The sequence below is a fragment of the Oryctolagus cuniculus genome, chromosome 8, assembly GCF_051225735.1.
Source record: "Oryctolagus cuniculus isolate XC-2025 breed Fujian yellow rabbit chromosome 8, ASM5122573v1, whole genome shotgun sequence".
NCBI lineage: Eukaryota > Metazoa > Chordata > Mammalia > Lagomorpha > Leporidae > Oryctolagus > Oryctolagus cuniculus.
This window is the reverse complement of record NC_142874.1, coordinates 20795544-20817617: the sequence shown is the minus strand read 5'-3', so window position 1 is coordinate 20817617 and position 22074 is coordinate 20795544. Positions and strand designations below refer to the sequence as shown.

General features: G+C 39.4%; 1 protein-coding gene across 2 annotated transcripts in view; it reads right to left on the bottom strand.

Annotated features, from left to right (window-relative positions):
* LOC149124891 (tolloid-like protein 1) overlaps positions 1-22074 on the bottom strand; it is a 342676-nt gene that overhangs the window by 114393 nt on the left and 206209 nt on the right. For both annotated transcript variants that reach the window (XM_089302008.1, XM_089302009.1), the window contains 4 exons: positions 15174-15276; positions 12587-12703; positions 11299-11444; positions 700-895 (listed from right to left, as the gene is read on the bottom strand). In XM_089302008.1, coding sequence (XP_089158134.1) covers positions 700-895; positions 11299-11444; positions 12587-12703; positions 15174-15276 — 562 coding nt within the window. The remainder of the gene's footprint in view (positions 1-699; positions 896-11298; positions 11445-12586; positions 12704-15173; positions 15277-22074) is intronic.

Below are 22074 nucleotides of genomic sequence, written 5' to 3'. Positions count from 1 at the left end.
CAACTGAGTACATTATGTATCCTATAAAATTAGTATAGAGGAAACATTTTTCTCTTTCTTCATAACAATTTTATTGCACAATGACACACTTAAAATAATTTCCTATGAATTTCAGAAAGCATATTTGATGCTATTTACCCCAAAGCAACTTTCTTATCTCAGTAATATGCAGCTAACATGGAACTAGAAAGCAAACTGAAATGCAGTTATGTAACCACAAATTAAAGTTGATCAGTTCTGTCTTTGTCAAAAAGACACTTTAGATATCAGAAGATCCTGTTAAGGAAGCCACCGGGAATTTCCCAGGGGGGAACAGCATCCTGTAAAGCTGAGTTTAGACGCGCTGGCATCTGGAAATAAATCGATTGTCTGTGTGTCAGTGCACTCTCTTCTCATTGGGAATCTTTTATTGATTATATGCACTGCAGATATTTAGTCCTGTCTGTGCATCCCTTTCTGGATTTTGCTAGTTTGACTATTTCATAAGAAACAGATGGTTGAGTGCCCTAACGGAGTTCTTACTCTGTGCTTCAACGTTGTTTTACAAAAAAAATGTTTTCCACCAAAACATATCAAATCATCCTTATAAACTGTACCTACTCCAACTTTTAATACAATTTTAATTTCGTCCTCCCCTGGAAGCTAGATGCTGTATTTACTCCAAAGAAAGTTCCTCATTCGTAAAGGACTTCCGATTACCTTTAAAGAAGTTAGCGGCAAACCCAGCCTTGTTCACAGTTCCGTCAGAAACAAACTTCATCCACAAGGTGTTGGAGGTAGATCTTATGTCTTCAGGCTTATCATAACCACAGAAACGCCCTATCAAAGGGCTGTTTTCGCTGGTTCCATCTCGAACCTCTAGGTAGTCATAGGCACAGTTGTCATGTCTTTCAATCTACAACAGTGAATATAAATCTTATTAATAGATGAAACAGGGGCTGGTGTTGTGGCACAGCAGGTAAAGCCGTGACCTGCAGTGCCCACATCCCATATGAGCACCGGTTCTTGTCCAGGCTGCCCCCTCTTCCGATCCTGCTCCCTGCTAATGTGCCTGGGAGAGCAGTGGAGGATGGCCCAAGAGCTTGGGCCTCTGCACCTACACGGGAGACCCGGAAGAAGCTCCCAGCTCTTAGCTTTGGCCTGGCCCAGTCTAGCTGTTGCAGCCACCTAGAGAGTGAACCAGTGGCTGGAAGATTTCTCTCTCACTCTGTCTCTCCCTTTCACTGTAATTCTGACTTTCAAATCAATAAATAAATAAATATTTTTCTTAAAAAATAGATGAAACAATTCTTATAGGAAGATAATTAAGTACTCTCAGTGTTATAGTACTGACATAGTAAGACTGAAGATGACTTATATTACGTAAGTGCACATAAGCATTCCTTATGAGTGTATATGATAATGCATTGCACATTTTTTATTACGAAAACAATACAGGGACAAGTACTTTACTTGGGTCAGGATCAACAGAAGATAACTAACTTTTTAAATGAAATTAACTTCTAAGTACTGATTCTTTAGTAACTAAACTTGAAAAAAATACCCAGACTTAAAATGATCATTGAAAACACTGGCCATATAAACTGTAAGCAATGATTTGTTCTGAAACATAGTCATAAAAATAGCCCATCACTCATCAACAGAATCATTATTTTATTCACAGAGAAGCTGAATCCAAATTTCCTTAACAAATGTAGTACAAGTATTTGTAGCCTAAACAAATGTAGTACAAGTTTAGGCTACAAATATAATTTTGAAAAGTGACTCTGATAATTCTAGAGGACATTTCTTTCTAGTTGATGACTCTATCCATAATTAGCATGACTGTATGTAGACTACTGCTTGACTGTGGAGTCAGCACTGTCTTGCCCTTTCTCAAGGTAACATGGCCTTGTTTGGATGAGCCCTGCCACCTCGACACACTCTTCTTTAATCAGATAACCTGGGGAAATGCAAGCTCTTTCCTTATCAACGATCACACTATCAGTCTATGTCTATGAAATTTTATGGAAAACATATTCAACGACCTGTGTTTTGGTCCTGAACTCCTTAAAGCCACAGAACGAAAACTTACAAATTATTTTAAAAATAATAATAATCTTTAAATAATATTTTTGCTTTTAATTTCAAAATCTTAAGAGTCAACTCCCTATTAGATATTTGAAACTAGAAAACAGATACACTAATCTACAAATCAAAAACCATTGAAAGAACCACACGTTATCTATCATTCATCATACAATTCAGTAACTTGTCCATTTTCTTGTTACAAACCAATGTCAGGAAATAGATTCTTTCCTTGTAGCTACAACCTGAATGCATGAGACTGCTGTTGTAGTTGCTAGAAATCTCTTTTTTTATCAATATATAGACAGCAATAGTCTTCAAATTAGGTAGCATAAGGACAACCAGAAAAAAAAATTTGGGGGGAAATACAAATGTAGCTGGAACTAAGTACTGCATTTGCTGCTTCCTTTTCCCAAATCAAAAAACAGGATTCATTCATTCTTTCATCAAATACTCCGCGTCTCCTCTCTGTGCTAGGCACTCTTCTCTGTGCCTGGGTACCTGATGTGCATCATTCACTTAGCAAAACAACAAAGAACCTGTCCTGCTGGAACCCACATTCTACTGACAGAAAAAACAATAAAACCACTGAGTGGGGCTGGCACTGTGGCTAGTGGGCGACGCCTCCACCTGCGGTGCTGGCATCCCATCGTGGGTTTGTGTCCTGGCTGCTCCTCTTCTGATCCAGCTCTCTGCTTACGGCCTCGGAGAGCAGTGGAAGATGGCCCACATCCTTGGGCCCCTGCACCCATGTATAAGATCTGGAAGAAGCTCCTGGCTCCTGGCTTTGGGTCAGCCCAGCTCCAGCTGTTGTGGTCATCTGGAGAGTAAACCAGCGGATGGAAGACCTTTCTCTCTGTCTCTCCTTCTCTGTCTGAAAGTCTGCCTCTCAAATAAATAAATTTGAATAATCTTTTTTTTTAAAAAATCACTGAATCATCAAATATTAAAAAGTAGTAAATTCCTTGGAAAAACATAAAGTGAAACAAGCTAAGAATTAGAAGGGCGGATCTTTATGCTAGCAGGTAGGAGGCTTGTTAAGATATCTGTGTCCCACAGGTGAATATTGGGTATGATTTTCAAACCCAGCTCCTGATTATAGCTTCCTGCTGATGTGGATCCTGAGAGGCAGCAGGAGATAGCTCAACTGGTGGGTTTCCCACTACACATAAGGAAGCCTGAATTGAGTTCCCAGCTTCTGGATTCAACCTAGTTCAGTCCTGGTCAGCATGGAGATTGGTTAGTCAATCAGCTTACGGGAGCTGTCATTCTCTCTCTGTTGGTCTCTGCCTCTCCGATAATAACTTAACTTTAAAGGGATCTCAATTATTCTCTTCCTTTGCACCAATTAAAATAAATACACATTTTTTTTAGAAAGGGGAGGAAAGTTTGCAGTTTTGAAATGCCTTCAGGGAGGGGCTCACTGAATATGATTCATAAATCTAGATTTTGTTCCTGAAAATAAATCCTCTTTATATGTGGGGTTAAAGAATACATGAAAAAATATTTGCATAAACAATGTCTTGTTTCAAAGCACACTTTAAAAACGGATGCTGTTTAAATAGGGATTGATTCAGAGCTGGCAGGGCACAGTTCTTCCAGCTACTCACCAGGGATAACAGGTGCATACGACACTCTCTGGTCTCAATCTTTCATACACTGTCTTCTTCATAAATATGAGAATGTTCCCAGATGGCCAAAGGCCATTCATCCGTCAAAATGGTATCTACAGGCCGGCGCCACGGCTCACTAGGCTAATCCTCTGCCTTGCTGCGCCGGCACACCGGGTTCTAGTCCCGGTCGGGGCACCGGATTCTGTCCTGGTTGCCCCTCTTCCAGGCCAGCTCTCTGCTGTGGCCAGGGAGTGCAGTGGAGGATGGCCCAAGTGCTTGGGCCCTGCACCCCATGGGAGACCAGGAAAAGCACCTGGCTCCTGCCATCGGATCAGCGTGGTGCACCGGCCGAAGCGCGCCCGCCGTGGCGGCCATTGGAGGGTGAACCAACGGCAAAGGAAGACCTTTCTCTCTGTCTCTCTCTCTCACTATCCACTCTGCCTGTCAAAAAAAAATGATATCTACAACTTTCAAGGTATGGGATTTGATAAATGAATAAGCAACACTGAACCAGTGACAAAGCTGCAGGGGAAATAACCGAAGGTCCCAGCAAGTCGTCCTGGCCTCCCCTGCTTCGAGCAGGCAGAACTGCTCCTGATTTTCAACTTGTACTGGAACACTGGGGCTGGGGAGTATTTTAATAAGATTGCTTTAAAAAAAATCACAGTGAGGGGCTGGTGCTGTGGCGCAGCGGGTAAAGCCATGGCTTGCATTGCTGGCATCTCATTTGGGCACCGGTTGAAGTCCCAGCTGCTCCACTTTCGATCCAGCTGTCTGCTTTGGCCTGGGAAAGCAGTAGAAGATGGCCCAAGTCCTTGGGCCCCTACACCCACATGGGAGACCCAGAAGAAGCTCCTGGCTTTGGATCGGCCCAGCTCCGGCTGTTGCGGTCAACTGGTGAGTGAACAAATGGATAGAAGACCTCTCTCTCTACCTCTCTTTCTCTCTGTGTGTAACTCTTTCAAATAAATAAATAAATCTTAAAAAAAAAAAAAACCCACAGTACTACGAATGAAGAAAATAAGACACATGATTGAAGAAAATGAAACAAAAGTCTACATTTCCTCAGTTATTAAGAAGAAATGGGACAACAGATATTGTCTTCATAAAATTCACACTTTTCTTCTAACAGATACACAATAGATTGCTATAATTTTAATATAAAGTATATTCACTGGTTACTTAGCTAAAATTGGATGTTTAAGTATTTCATATGATACACAAACTATAAATATTTCATGGGTAAAATGTATAAAAATGGGCATTTTAGGATGAAAACCATTAGTATATAGTTATCTATATTGTTTATTAAATATTACCTGTCTGGTATGGAGTAAGGAAACAGAAACATAGACTGTAGTCCCACATAGTAAATGCCAGTTGTTGAGTTGGCTAGACAATACAATACGCATCATACAAAAGTTCATAATATTCAGTAATGCAGTACTCCCAGCAGCAAGCCTGGATACCTCAACAGTGACCGGAATGTTCTGTCCTTTCCCAGTTCATTCCCAAGTGCAACGCCTGCACGATGAGCCGACGCTATCGTGTCAATGATAATATGTTAGGAGTCATAACAGGGAACGCAAATCAAAGTTTGAGCTGTATTACTTATGCTATTTGTGCAACTTTTTCTCCAGCTACCTCAAGTTTCTTCATCAATTAATGTTCAGAATGGATACAAGGAAATATAGCTGGGGCTAAAAATCAAGTCCATTGATGCTATGCCAGTAACCTTAATTTCCATGAGAAAAAGAACACCCAAATCAATGATATATGAAAACAAAAACAAAATAAAAAACAAAAAGCAGTCCCTTCTTGAGCTACAGCATGCACACAATTCAAAGACCTGGGAGCTGAACACAAAGTCATGCATAATTACACATATAATAAATGCGTCTTGATAATGATGGTGCTGACTTCTTACAGATTTTGAGGTAATCAGAGCATACATCGTACATAAGTATGGCCGGTATATCATAACATAAACCGGACCTAATATGCACATAGAAATTAAAGTGAAAATGATAGAAAACTCTAAAAAATTTCAGAAAATTAATAATTAAATGATATTGGAATCAGATCCCAATATGCAAAGAAGGAAGAACGAGTACTATGACTTGCTAGATGGGTTAATATTGTATTTCATTACTAAGTGGGGAATCACACCTCTAATGGCCTAGTAGACAGAAACCACAGAAAACTGCGGAGATTTCCACTTGGCAAAAACAAAAGTAAATTGAATTGAACCCACAGCCACCAACCTCGCATCCTGAAGCGGCCGCGGTGTGCGGTGCGCTGCGCTGGGCTCACTGCGTGCGTGTGAGTTCTCTCGGAGAAGGAAAGTCAGCCCTGGAGGAGGGGCCGGCTCCGGCGCGGGGCCCGTTCCCACGCCTCTGGGACCACTTCATAAATCTCCAAACAGTTTATACCCGGCAGACGCATCTACTGCTCTGGCAAGAGCTCTCAGAACCCTGAAACTCCTAAACAACAGTTTCCTTTAAAAGGTCCCTATGCCACCCAAGAAGTTAAATAATGAAATTCCCATGGAATCTAGAAATACTCCACTGGGGTAAATATTCAAAAGACCTGACAGCACAGTCCTGCATTCCACGTTCATAGCAACCTTACTCACAACAGTCACAATGTGGAAGCGACCCAATGGGCCATGGATAGATGAACAAAGAAAATCACAATGGAATATTAGCTAGCCTTAAAAAGGGAGAGAATTCTCATATATTTCACAACATGGCTAAACCTTGAGGCTTATGTTAAGTAAAACACTAGTTGCAAAATAATAAATACTATATTATTCCACTTCTATGACTTACTTAGAGTACTCAAATTCATAAACTGAAAGGAAAGTTGTTGCCAGGGACTAGGGCAGGGACAAATGAGGAGTTATTATTTAATAGGCACAGAGTTTCAGCTTTACAGAATGAAAGAGTTGTGGGAATTGACTGCATAATAATGTGAAGATACTTAACACCACTGAACAATACATTTAAACTTTGTTATGATGCTGAATTTCGTGTTATGCATCATGTACTACAATAAAAAAATTCTACTGTGATGTAGGTTTATTATATAATTACTGCAATAAAATACAGTAAATGCAATAAAAATGATACTACCTTTATAGATAATATAATTTTAAGTAACGTATTATACAAACAATATTAAGACTCTTTTTTGCTTTTGGAGAGAATATAAAAGAAAACTATGACTAATAAAGACAATATGAATGAGCATTTATCATTCAAGCTTACATTCGTTTTAATAATGGGAAAATCTAGTAAAGTCTAGGAAATAATGTTATTGACAGAAGAAATTTTGGAAAGATGCATGTAAGCTTAGTGATTAAGATGCCTGTGTCACCCACTGGGCCTGCCTGGGTTTGATCCCTGTCTCTTGGTCCTGGATCCAGCTTCCTGTCAATGCAAACCCTGAGAGGCAGCAGGTGATAGCTCAAGTAATTTGGTTCCCACCATAAACACGGTAGACCTTTACTGCATTTCTGGCTCCTGGTTTCAGGATCTATTGCAGGCAACTAGGGAGTGAGCCAGCATATGAAAGTTGTCTCTCTCTGTTTGTCCATCTTTTTCACTCTCTCAAATTTAAAAAATAAAATCTTTTGGACAAATGGGAAAAAGTTAATATATAGATAATTATTTAAAATGTATTATCTTATTCAAAATTTATTAATGACATTTAATATAGCCTTAAAAGTAATATATAATTACTCAAGAAAGAGGAGAAACAATATGCTCAAATGTTAAAATCAACAACATGGAAGGTTTATAGGTTTGCTTGGATAGGTTTATTTTCATAAAATCATTCATTTAAATGCTGCCAATTCATGATGTAGCATTTTTCATCTCATAAATTTAAAAATCTTATTGAAAACCTGCTATAGCCAGAGAGTATGCACTCAGTGGTATGTGAACAGTGCTAAATTAAAAAGAATGTCTTTGACAAATGAGGATGCATCAAAACCTTTATGAAAAATTGAATTAACTGATATCCATGCATATGAGTGCAATGACAAGTAGGTGAACTGTGGAAGGCATTGGCTGCTATGAGAAAATGTGATGCTACTCTCTACTCCCAGGGCCTGGTGACAGAAGTGCACAGACCACAGACTTGGTTTCAATCACTGCACTACCAACTGTATGACCTTGGGCAGGTTTACTTAAACTAACCAGGGCTAATCTCTCACAGTCCAAATACATCCTGAGCCATAATTCATGAAGAGCTGTTTAACTCTTGTCTTTTACACTCATTAACCAATGTATACTCTTAGCTGAACACCCAAAAATAGTACATGGCAAGCAGAAAACCATTAACCCCCTTATCTGGTCTTCTTTCACTCACAACAGAAAGTCTACTTATCATCACCTATTAAAAAATAGCTAAAGGAATTAAAGGATTATTTTGCTCAAGCAATCTACCAAGCACCAAGATAAAAACTTATTTACTTAGTTTAGAGTGTTGCAGCTGGCAGTAATGAGGGTTAAAGCTATTAAATATCTCTGGTTTTCATAAGGAAAAGTTACACCAAATCCGAATGTGCAGCAATGTTGACAAGTACCTCAAACATAATCCCACTTGAATTCATGTATGTGGGGATTCAATTTAAACAAGAGTTAGCTCCAAGTTTATTTCACTTCTTTGCTGCTTTATTGACATTTCTTTGAAGTTGTTATTATAAACATTTCCACTCTCCCAAACTTTCTCTCCTGTATTTCTGCAACTGAAAAGTCCCCAAATAGATTAGTAGTACTAGAAGCTTCTTTACAAACAATGCTGCCGCGGAATTGCGAAAACTCTGCCCAAGTTAATTTCAGAGGTGAGAGATATTCATAAAAACATTCATGCCAGTGTATCAGTCATAAGAATAATGCATCCAGTAACTATTTCCTGTCCTAGTCCATCCAGGACACTGGAAGAAGACAGCATGGCGTGAGCTGATGGTGACCAGTAGAAACCGACTGCTCACAGTTCTGGAGGTTGGGAAGTGTGAGATCCAGGCCCTGGTGGGTTCAGCATCTGATTGGCGTCTTCTCGCTGTGGCGGAGGCTCCGGGGACTCTTTCATGAGGGCACTAATCCCATTTATGGAGGCCCCATCCTCATGATCTCATCACTTCCTAAAGGGCCCACCTCCTCAAAACAGTACCTTGGCAGCTATGAATCTGAGCAGAACACAAACATTAAGCTCACGGCGCTTCCTAAATGGCATGATATAAGAAGGAAGGGAATTTTGGTATATGCTACAGTAGCATGGATGAATTCTGACAACCTTATGCTAAGTGAAATAAGCCAGCACAGAAAAAGTAAATACGGCATGAATCTACTTAAAGTACATAGATTCATAAGCCAGAAAGAAGGGCCATTGGCAGAGACTGCGAGAGTGTATCACCCTCGAAATAGTGTCTCTTCCTGTTCAAAGATGTCTAAACTTCATTCACAAAGACACTTATTCCGGTTTTCTTTCTGAAATTACACTAACATCCAAGTAGCACTGGGAAGGGTAGAGCTATGACGTAAGTTCACGGGAGGATATAAACGACAGAGAGCCAGAGAATTCTTTACAGTGTATTCGGGCAGATTGATGGGTGCATTTATCTTACTGGCCTTTTATCTGCAGAGAAAGAGTACCACAGAGAAGGGAAATATCGCCAAATCAGACTGCGCGGCGATGTTGACAAGAACCTCAAACTTAATCCCACTTGAACGAATGTATGTGGGAATTCAATTTAAACAAAACTGCAAAGCTGGAAACTGTTTGTGAGGAGTGGAAAAGACTGGGATCAGTAAGGAAGAGCTATATTTTGTGAGACAAAACCACAGAACTCCAAGAAGGTGTGAGGACATTTTCTTTAATTATGTATTTTAAATATATAATCTGCATATTGAAAACATTAAATAAATAAAAATGAAGTGACAGAGAAAACAGACAAAGTTAAACAAGGCAACTGATGCCCTATTAGAACAAATAAGAAAATATTTAGAGGGGCAGGGATTCGGCCTGGTGGGGAAGACACTAGTTAAAATGTTCCCAGCCAATATGAGAGACATGAGTTTGATTTCCAGCTCTGATTCCTGACTCCACTTCTTGCTAATGTGGACCCTGGGAGGCAGCAATGATGGCTTAAGTAACTGGGTGTCTGCCACCCATAACAGGGACCTGTATTGAATTTTAGACTCTTGGCTGCAGCCCCAGAGAGGGGCCACGGGGAGCACGTGGGAGGAAACCAACAGATGGGATTGCTGACACTTCCTCCGTCTGTCTCTTAGATAACAGGAAAATCTCAGAAAATACTATATGATCCATTGAAAGACAGCTAATTTATTAATCTTTAAGATATCACAAAACACAGGTAATAGCCATTGGTTAGATAATTTTCAGTGAACTGGTTCTTTTAGTCTAAATTAGAGGTGAAATCATCTATGCAGTTTCATTTCACTTTTAATAACACACAGGTCTATTTGAACAATGTTTGTTATCCCACGAGTCCATAAAAATAAAAAAAAATTAAATGTGAATCAAATAACCTTAAAATCAAGATTTTTAGATGTGCAAAGTGGTTAGGAGCATAAAATATAACATCACGATCAAGGCAGAAAATGTTATTCCGTGATAAAGGAAATAGGTATGAGAAATTATATGGTACCTATAAAGGTGCCGAGGCCAGTGCCAAAGAAACACAGTGCACATGGGGCTGGTATTGTGGTGTAGCGGGTAAAGGCCACCTCCAGGCCAGCATCCCGGATGGGCACTGATTTGTGTCCCAGTTATTCCACCTCCAATCAAGTTTCCGGCTAACGGCCTGAAAAAGCAGCAGAGGACGGCCCAAGTCCTTGGGCCTCTGCACCCACATGGGAGATCCGGAAGAAGCTCCTGGCTCCTGGCTTCAGTCTGGCCCATTGCAGCCATCTAGGGAGTGAAGCAGCAAATGGAAGATCTCTGTCTTCCTCCAGCTCTCCCTCTCACTGTAAGTCTGATTTTCAAATAAATGAATATATTTTATTTAAAAAAAAAAAAAAAAGAAAGATAGTGCACAGGCGTGCAGGCAGGTGTGAGCCTCTGTGGGCTCGTGGGGGTGGTGCCTGGACTGCCCAGGCCTCCAGCTTCCCTAATGAAGCTGAAAGCAGCTCAGAATCTTGATTTCTGATATAAACACTTATCTGTGTGATGGTTAAAAAAATACAAAAACTGGGTTCCCCCCCCCCAACAAAAAGACAGTCTACCTTTTAACCTCTTAGTTTAGAAGAGAAATAAAAGTTCTATCACGTAATGGACCCTCCAAGAGTCTCATGAAACAACTCCACGCATTTGTCAAAAAAAAAAAAAAAGATTGTCAGTAGTTCAAAACATTCCGATTCAAATAGAGCAGATAATGTAAACGCACTTTAATCTTCTTGGAAATGTCTACGAGGAGAGGAAAGGAAAAAATCCTGTCCCTCTTGATCTTGCATTTTATAGGCAGTCCTTGGCTTCTTCGCTGATTAAAAGGCCGATTCTCCGGTTCTTTGCTGACTTAATGAGGAGTCCCTTACGTGGCACTGTCATTTATGGAGAATACGCCCAGTAGAGTTCGCCTAAAAGACTTTACCTCAAAAGCCTGAAAGGTCAGTCCCACGTGGTAGCTCTCCGACACCATTATTCGCCACACGCATTCCTTCATGGGTCTGTAGTCGTCAGGGTAATTCGGAGACTGAATCTGCCCTTCATTTTTCCGTATCTCACCTCCACAGATGGCTGAAGTAAGCAAAAAAAAACAAGCAAATAAATAAACCTCGACGACGTGCCCCTCCACTTCCCTTTCCTTCTAAGGTGATGTTTAAGTTCAGTTCCTGGAGCTGAGTACATAAAATTATCAGGTTATAAAAATCAAAGTTGACTGGTTGCGCTGTTGTAAAAATTTATACGGTTAAAAAAAATGTCACTTCACTGTAAATGTCAGATAACAATCGGCCAAGGACTATTCAATTTTTAATCACTGTTATTTCATATATTCACCAAAATGAACACTTCTTTTTTAAAACTTTTAAAATCCTTCGGGGATTTGGTAAATGAATTCCATGTGAGCTTGTGCGGTGCTTCTCCGATTTGGCTCATTCCCTCGTTTGGACCACAGGTGAACAGCTCATCAGAATGGACGTCTTCCCCAGAGCGGCACTCCCGGGGCCTCTGCAGGGAGCCATTGCCATGTGCTCAACATCTGTGGCCCCAGCCCAGCAAGCCGCTTCGCTGCTGTGTGCGTCATTCTGAAGACAAAACGCTTCCGTCGACTTAAGGCTTAAGGGAAGCAGAAATCGTCTTTGAAATCACCTAAACGCGTGTGCCGGGGTCTCCTCCACCCACAACCTGGCAAGAGAGGAGCTGTTCTGGAAGCCAGGAGGCACGATGCCAGTGTACCGTGTCAGAGAAGTGCAGAACAAAGCATCTAATAAATCCTTCCTTGAATGCTGCCTCTTGTTTAGACAAAGCACACTCCAGAAATGTGCACACAATTCCTCTCTGTTGCAGTTTCCTAGAATAGAGCCCTTCAGCAGCCCAGCGAATCAGCCCAGAGAAAAGCAAGAATGCCTTCATAACATTTTAACGTTATTGTCAAACGAAGTTTAAGAACTCTTGTGTCACGTGTATTCTTTCACATACCCCTAAGCACATTTAGAAGTTACTGTGACATTGATAATGGGTCACAATGAGTTGTTCTCGCACTTTAAATTTATGGAGTATTTTTATTCAAATCATCCTTGTGAATATTATGAAACAGGTTCAGAGAATTTAGTAATTTAGAAGCATGACTTAAATATCATTCTAATGAAGCTGAAAGAGCAGACACTTCTGTTGTGAGATCTAAGATGGACAGATCTCTGCGATCCAGTGGGACTTGCCTTCATAGACAGCGGCAAAGCCTTTTCCTACCCAATTACTGCTGCTACGAAACTCGATCCACATCCTGCTGTCTGTAGAGGCGAGAACTTCTGGCACTTTGTCCCCACAGAATCTACCTAAAAGAAGGAAAGGAATAAAGAGAGATTCCTAAATATGACTCAGTGTGATCATGGATTTTCATGATAATTGCAAAGTCTATACAAGGAAGCTCCGAAAGTTCATAAACAACAGAATTAAAAGATGTGTACTTTGGAATTATCACATTGACCGACTCATGTCTGTACCACTGGCATACAGAATTAAGACAGGCTGTTCAGAAAACACAGTTGTAAGAGGCCACGTGGGGTACGGAGGTAGGGAATTTACTCGATGGACAACAGAAACAGGTGCACATCACCCCAAGACGCTGGGTCGAATTCTTCATCTGCTCCTTAGCATGGGATGACTTGGCCAAGGCTGTGTTCTCACCTTGAAGTGGATTTCCTTGTCCAGACACGTTTAAAGATCGCTCCTCTAGAAACCCCTGGGCTACCTCCCGTGTCTAATAGCAATGCTCACCTTCCATCCTACCCACAGAGCCATCATCTCTAGCCATGTGGGCAGAGAGGCAGAACTCTCAGCTGTAAGTTACAATCTTTTCTAACTGTGTAGTCACAGATAAGTTGGACAGAAAACACACATATAAGACCTATCATTTCTCTCACTCTTCCCTCCACATTTGTATTACTTACATTATGTCTGTCACTGTGCTCTAGGCTTCCACATGATGACAAAATGGTTAAATGTGACAATTTATATGAAATAATTCTATACACATATTAATTGTTATCCATATTCTTTGTTCTGGAAAAATGCCATACGTAGTTTTAACATACGAGAAATGCTGGCTGACTTGAACAAAGCAAACCTCACTAATAGCTAGTGAAAAAACACATCATAAATTGCACAGTCCATCCGAGGCAGGCAGCACCAAGCAGTACTTCTTAGAGTGTGCGTGCGAATGGCTGGGAAACTGACAAAGTTCAGTCTGCTTCAGAGGTACGCAGTGGGACCCGAGTTTCCACAATCCTAATGCCTTTCCGGATGATTCTGAGCCAGCAGTCCAAGGAATACACCCCTCAGAGCAAGGCCCAGGAAGAAAAGGTGGGGAAGGACTTGCCCATGAAAACAAACACACTGAGCCAGTCCGGTGGACCACTCTACGCTGAACCCTGCCATAAAGACGCTCCTCTAAACAAGTGCTTTCTCACATTTTGTATTTGCGTCTGATTTTCCAATATGAGCTCAATGAAATGTTTCCTTCTGAAGGCACATCCCTATGTAACAAACTGCTTCACCCAGGCTGCAAAATTAAATGTAAAGATAACGCTTCCCTCAATGCAACTTAGCCGCATTTGTTCAAGCCTTCCTCTTCCCTTATTTTTAAACATTTCCTCTTGGACTTACTCAGGTTGCTGTCACTTTTAATGTAAGAGTGTCCACTCAGCAGGTTTTAGAAAAAGATCTGCATAGCACACAACTCAACTGAGCACAGCTGCTTCTAAAAATAAAGGAGAAGTCACAATGCCTAGAAACGAGATCCGGATAGAGAAGACACTTGTGTGCTCATACGGCTCTCACCTTTAAGTAATACAGAGGCAACAGAAGCCGCCGCATGCAAGTTAACAGTGCGGTCTGTGGTTAAACGTGGGTGGCAGACTTTGGTGAGCACCAAATCTGAGCTACGGTTTATGAGGCAGACTATAAATGCCTCTTTTCAGCCACAGAAAAGCTGTCTGAGAAGTTTCAGGAACACGGAATCTGCTTGTTTTGGGAAACCACCTGCCCTACATGTACCTGACAGCTCACTGGATTACATGAGCAAAACACACACAAACAGCCCATACACAAGGAATGTGTCCGTTTCTTCATCAAAACTGCGTTCAATTTTATTTATTTATCGAGAGGTGGAGAGACAGAGAGAAGATAAATAGACAGATAGAGACAGGCAGACCAAGAGAGCTCTCCAAAGGCTGGCAACAGCCCGGGCTAGGCTATGCTAAAGCCACAGGCCCAGAACTCAATCCAGATCTCTCCATGGCTGGTAGGGACCCACCTATTTGAACAATCACCTGCTGCCTCCCAGGGTGCACCTCGCAGGAGGCTAGAATTGAACATGGTGCCAGGACTCACCCAGCCCACATTGATGTGGTATGTGGGCATCCCTTTAGGCATCTTAATTGCTAGGCCAACCACCAGCCCCAAGCTATGAATCTTAAATTTAAAATGCAAAGACATTGTTCAAGCTAGCCACAGTCGTTACAATTCATGGGAAAGCCATTGTCAATCATGTTCAGAAGCAAATCTGCTGCACAATATATGCTCTTTTAAACTCCATCTGGTTGACTGATTAACTTTAAAAAACGATGAATTTAATCAGTGATTTGTTTCTGAATATTTTGTGTATGGTTGAAAAAAGTATACTGAAACTAAAGATAATACTGATGGCACATATTTTTATCTCTACGGCAACTCTGGGAAGAATCAACTTTCTTTAGACAGGTCAGATAGCATGCACAACAATGCAGCAGGCAAACAGCGTCTTACCAAGGAGGGGTGACTTCCTCCAGTACCCATCTCTCACTTCAATGTAGTCATACCAGCACAGACTGCTCTTGTATAAGTCCATCGTGGTGAAATTTAAAACAATCTGCAAAACAGAGGGGAAAACACACAGAGTAAAAATGATTGTAATTCTACACGATGATGTGATTTTTGGAAGTGAGGAGCCCAGGTCTACGGTGAAAGTGTGTTCCAGGCTAATTCCTTCTCTTTTCTTTATTAGCATCGCCCTAACATCTTTTCTTCACACACACACCTGGAAAACATGTTGTCACATTCTCATTTGTAGTTGACAATGTCAGTAGAAGCACAGTGTTAAGAACTGAATAAACCAATATTTTAGCAATTAACCCAATTTGTATAAAAATGTGAACAATTCTAAAATAGAACTCTTTAGTCAAATAGTTTATTTTGAATTTTCCCAGGATAAACATGCCTAAACCAAAAATTCTGATTTTTCCACGAAGGTCTTCTTTTTAATAATTTATTTCAAAGATGACGAGTCAGACATCTATAATTATGTTAAAAATAACCACTGTGTGCCATTTCCCAGAACATAATATCATTGTGTATGTAGAAATGTTTTAAATACAGCCTAGGATTCATATTTATTCATCTAACTATAATCAAAGGCAGATGTCACTGTGCTTCTGTAGCTCCAAGAACATGGATTCAAAGACCTTCCAAGTTCAAAGCTATTGTACATGACCTTTTATTCTGTGCTTTGTTAGTATGATGCTGCAATTCTAGGAAAGACAATCTTACAACTTGATAAAAAGACTTCACTTTCAAATAATTACTTTTCAGTTTTACTTGATTATACCAGAAGGAGGATCCAAGTTACACAAAGGATGCACTTACTGATGATTTGGAAAATATTTGCTCTAACTCTATTCTACTTTTCATATATATAATTTTTTATTTACATAAGGTGAACAAATTTCATGTATTTCATATACACAGATTTAGGAGCATAGTGATACGTCCCACTCTACCCTCCTGCCCACGCTCCCACCCTTCCTCCTGCATTTCTATGCTTCCTTTTAATTTTTACAATGATATACTTTCAGTTTATTTTATAATCATAAGTTTATGACTCCTACTCTTTACTCTAGAAACTGAAATGGACTTTGGCTAAAAGCAACTAATTATGGGTATTTGAAATGCTTCCATTACAAAAAATAGTTCATACAATATTAAAAGACACTTTGCAACAGATGAAAAAGCTGAATATGAGGTAATTCTCAAGGATTTAAGAGTGTTGGGATGATATCACTGAATCAACCTTGAATCCATATTCTAGAAGAATCTACCAATTCTGTGTCAAAAAGCATGCTTCTCCCCTTTTTTGAACAAAAAATTTAACAGAAATCTAAGTATTAATAATGGTAAATCAACCTTGGACTAGTTTACTCCTTCGCAGAATGAAGAGATAATATCACCACAAATATGAAAAGTGTTCAAAAACTTCATGGAAATGGAAGTAAAAATATATTTTGGAAGAAAAATTGTTGAAATGTATGCATATGAGGAGCTCAAAAAGTTTAATCACGCTAATTGTATATTTTTTAGAAACTTCATGTATTTCAAAAAATTACATGAAAATAAGTGTCTTCTAATTCCTATTTCCACAAAATTTTTGTATTTCTAATGGCATCTTATGTCTGGTACCACAGTGATCACCAATAAAACTGTACATCAACATTGGTTTCAAATCACATTAACATGTATTTTTTTTATTACCCACATGGAAATTTCCCAAGGACAAGAAAATAAAGATATGCTGTTTATTTTTTTAAGGTAAATCAATAGGTTATGGCATAAATTGGTTTTGTTCAATAGAATTGTTCATCTATTTTTGTCTTTCTTATATATGTTTTTCCTTTTTTCTTTCTTTGTCTTTCCCTTCATCCAATTTTATTATTCCAAATATTTTCAATAATTTCTCAAATATCTGAGCAAAGTACATATCATTCTTTTCTTTCTTAGCCAGTAATCCTCAAAGTTTGATTATCAAAATGTATTAGATCACTATTAGATTTCAGATTCTTCCCATGAAGTTTCCAGACATTTTCTCCACTTGTAAATACCGAGGTAACATTACATTATCCTTCAGCTGTAGCTGGGAAATCATTTCTGTTTTTCTCCTCTTAACTTGGTGTTTACATCTGTACAAATGGGGAATACTGCCTGTTATCGAGTTTCATTCTGCATTTTCCCCCATAGTACCCACCAAGGATTCAGTTCATGTGCCTGCTTAAGAATTCCTTCTTACAACACAGACAGCAAAGCTAGCATACAGACACCAAAGCTCACTCAGTGGCTTTCCTCTTGCATTTGAAAGGAAGCTTTCCAATGATGAGCAAATATTTTCAATTTCCTCCCGGATGTGGAAAAAAGTCAGCTACATTGGAAACATGTAAATCATCAAATTTCACCAAAAACTGAGAATAATCTGGTTCGACTGCTAACAGTTAATATTTGAACTTTCAGAACACACACACACACTCATAAACACATACACATTTGGAAGTTTCCTATCTTGTTTTTGATCTTCTAGTTTAAATGCCAACTGCCATGGAGGAACAAAGTTGACCTTATATTAACATAAAATATAGAGTCCTAGAAGCAGAAAATGTAATAAAGATAGGTTTCTAAAATCCAATCCTTAGAACTTTGACAACAGAAGCAAAATGCTGGCTTTTGACTAAGGTTGCTAACAGAATCATACTTCAGTTACAAATCAAAAGCTCTTGAAAAATATTTGGTGGCTTCATATTATGCTACTTTGTATAGATACATTGCATCTTTTCCCAAAAAATAACAATATGAAATTATAGATCACAATTATGTAAATATTTTATTTCTGATGGCAAATGTAAGTATCAATTTCAAATCAATCATAGTTTCTTTAAAACCTATGATTGAGGGAGTTTCTAGAAACATGCACATTCAGTTCTTGGTTAGGAGTCTTGGTTGCAAAGTTAAGTTGATGCAACTGATGTCATTTGCTTACTAAAAACTTATCTTCCAGGCCAGCTCTCTGCTGTGGCCAGGGAGTGCAGTGGAGGATGGCCCAAGTGCTTGGGCCCTGCACCCCATGGGAGACCAGGAGAAGTACCTGGCTTCTGCCATCGGATCAGCGCGGTGCGCCGGCCATGGCGCGCCGGCCGCAGTGGCCATTGGAGGGTGAACCAATGGCAAAAGGAAGACCTTTCTCTCTGTCTCTCTCTCTCTCACTGTCCACTCTGCCTGTCAAAAAATTAAAAAAAAAAAAAAAAACAAAAACAAAAACAAAAAAAAAACCTAGTCTTAGATTGCTACAGAGTAAAAAATCATGGAGAAAGACAGATCAAAAGTTCAAGGGACTGGCTATCTACAAGTCTCCAGGGAAAGACAGAATCAATGAACTTTAGTCGGCACAATTAAGATATTGACTTCCTAAACAGATTCCATTGGCAATATAAAAAGGCTAGTTAGAAAAATTTACACCTTTTAGTGCTTAGGATAAGGACTATACAAACCTTGCCAATCAGACTGATATTATTAAATGGCTTTTCAGAGAGAGATTAGAACAAAAGGGGCAAGATAAAATAGCTTACTGGACTCCAGCCAGAAGCAGCTTGGACAAGTCAAATGAACTCCCTAGAGTGAATACAGTTTTCTCTTTCAGAAATAAGGCTCAAAGGGAGCAGATCAGGGATCAATAAACCATAGCCTGTTGGCCAAATTCTGCTTGCATCCTGTTTTTTTAAAAAAATAAATTGTATTGGAGTCATTCCCTTACCACACAGTCTATGAATATTTTTCTACTATACTGTTAGAAATAAATATTTGCAATAAAGACATTACATTCTAAAAAGGCAAAATTTGCAATATGTAGTTTGCAGAGAAAGAAAATGTGTGAATCCCTGATATAACTAATTGTGAAGGATTTGTTCAGCTCTGGAACTGTAAAATGTTAAAGGAAAAAGAAATCACATCTTTTCCTATAACCAGAGATTGTTCTTCAAGTTCTAGCTTCCTAGTTCACTGGCGTGTTTTAACTTTCTGGGGTCAAATGAATCTTCTTATTGCTAGCTGGCAGCCACCATATCAGACTTATCTTAGCAAAATTAAGTAACAATATTTAATTGAGTGATGTGCAGCAAAACACTCATGGATTATCAAAGAAGTGCTAAGAAGCTCATGTATTGATATTTTCACATAAACATCAGTCATCGTCACAACATAAGCCATGAAATAATATAAAAAGGAAATAAAAGTGTTTCTCTAGAGTTGGGCATTTAGCCCAGCAGTTAAAATGCCTCTTGGGATGTCCACATCCCATATTGGAGTGCTTGGGGTCAAGTCCTGGCTCCACTCCCCATTCCAGCACACCCTGGGATGCAGCAGATGATGGTTCAAGTCCTTGGGTCCCCACCACCTATGTGCAAGACCTAGATCGAGTTCCCAGTTTCAAGCTTTAGCCTGGCCTATCCCTGGCTGTTACGGGCATTTGGGGAAGTGAACCAGTGGTTGGGAGATCTCTCTGCCTCACAAATAAATTAAATACATATACTTTAAAAATAGGTTCTTAAATTTATTAATCTCCTTAATCCAAATATGCTAGGAAGCATAAAAATCTTAGTTAGGAAGTGTCAGAGGAAAATGAACATTTTACAGATGACGAAGTCTAAAGAAGAGTGGGCGGGAGAACTTGGGACTTTATTTTCAAGTCCCTTCCTTACAACAGATTAAGAGTGTGTTCTGTTTGGGATTAATTACAAGACAGATGGAAAATGGAAGTTAGACTATGCTATTAAAATAATCTTTCTGTTCAAACCAAAATACAATATTTGTACTTTGAAATTTTGATCTGTCATGCCTACTTTTCATTGGAAGACTTTTTTAAACTTTTCTCTCCTTAATCCCCACTCAATCCCATTTCTTGTTAACTGCCAGTTTCTACAGAGAGAAGATAGTCTACAATATCCCTAAAAATGATCCCTGCTCATTTTGTACTGCCAGTGCTGTCCTTATATCTCTGGATACCCCTGCAAGAGCCTCAAAAGAGGTGCTTTGGTTTTCGGTATCACCCTTCCCAACTCACGCTACACTCTATGGCCACGTGAGTCTCAACAAAGCCTGCATATCAAAGGGGAGAGTCATGCACCACCTTTGCTGCCTCATTTTTCACTGTCTCAAATACCCCACTTACGTAAACCTTCTCTCTTGCTATTGCGCCCTGAAAAACTCCTCAAATTCATCCCCTATTCCTATACACAAGGTGTCCATAATTCAACTGAATTCCACTTTTTCTCGCCCTGTTCCTTGAAAATGTTTACATTTCTGCAAGTCTGTATAGAATGCTACCCTTTCTTCAGTAATGCCTGAGTCTCAACAAGATCTGAGCTTCTTAAAATTCATGCCAAGCTGTGTCTTGCTTCCTTCACTCATATTTCAGAGTTAGACAAGTACATTACTGAGCTATAACTTTGTAAGGTTCTTGAGAGCAAGGATTTATCCCATGCATCAGAAGACACATCTATTTTAGCAGAATCCATAATTTATGTATTTAGTATTTGCTAAATGTAAGCAGTGCTGTTGGCAATATAAACACTATATTGTGAATTGACACTGTGTATGTAAAACATAGATGAGTGATTAAAAAGAAATATTTGCCAAAGATAAGTAGTCAAATGACAGCATTTAAGCAGAATGTACAGGAAAGGAATTACATTAACTCCATTCCAAATGCAAGTGATATGCCCTTGCACAAACGCTAATCAATTCTAAGAGATGGGAGAATCAATGCTGTGTGCTTTTGTCAGCTTAAAACAGCTGCATTCTTAGTGGCACATGCTTGATCATCACAAGCATGAACTGTGCAACATCAAAAATAGCCTTGGATAGAACAGGAATCACTTTCTACCTCGGGAGGCTCAATCCCAGGGAGACTGGAAACTTGGTGTTCTGACTTTGGCAAAATGGGCATTAACAACAAATTTGCCATTTTAGCCATTTTCAGTGCACAATTCTGTGAAATTAACTAAATCCACATTGTTGCAAAACAACATTTTTTTTAAAAAAAAGCATTTTCTTCTCCTGCACAAAATAATATGTGGATAACACAAAAAAGAAAAAGAAAAAGAAAGAAGAAATAAAACCTACTTGTGATCCCAACAAGTAGTCCATGTGGTAGTGTGTGTGTGTGTGTGTGTGTGTATTTAATTCTACAATTTTGCCTCCAATGCATGTAATTTTTTTCTTACTTTTCCCAATGCATGTAATTTAAAAACTAGACTATTTCATGCCTATAACTTTTAATCTGCTTTAAAATTTGTATATTATATTGTAAACATTTTCTCTAGTAATTATTTTCATTTTCAAAATTTCTTTTGTTTAGAATTTTCAGCACTATAAATAACTATATTTACACAAACTCAGATAATTGCTCTAGGATACATTTCTTGGTAAAATACAGGTTTTTTTTTAATGTGATACAGATAACCGAATGCCTGTCAACTTCTACTTCTGGGATCTGTGGACCCTCAGGGTCAGCTGCTAATCCCATTCTATTCCATCTTTACCTATGTTAAGCTACTGTTTGTCACTGCAGCATCCCATATCAGAGAACCCATTTCAGCCCCCACCTACTCTTCTTCCAATCCAGATCCCTGCTAATGCACCTGGGAAAGCAGTGGAAGATGGCCCAAGGATTTGGGACCCTACATTTCATGTGGGAGATTGATGGAGTTCCAGTCTGCTGGCTTCCATGGTGCCCTGCACTGGCTATTACTGCCAATTGGGGGAGTTAATCAGTAGACAGAAAATTCTCTCTCTCTCTCTCTCTCTTCCCCCACCTCCCGGACCCCCCTCCCCTGCCCCTACTCTCCCTCTGCCT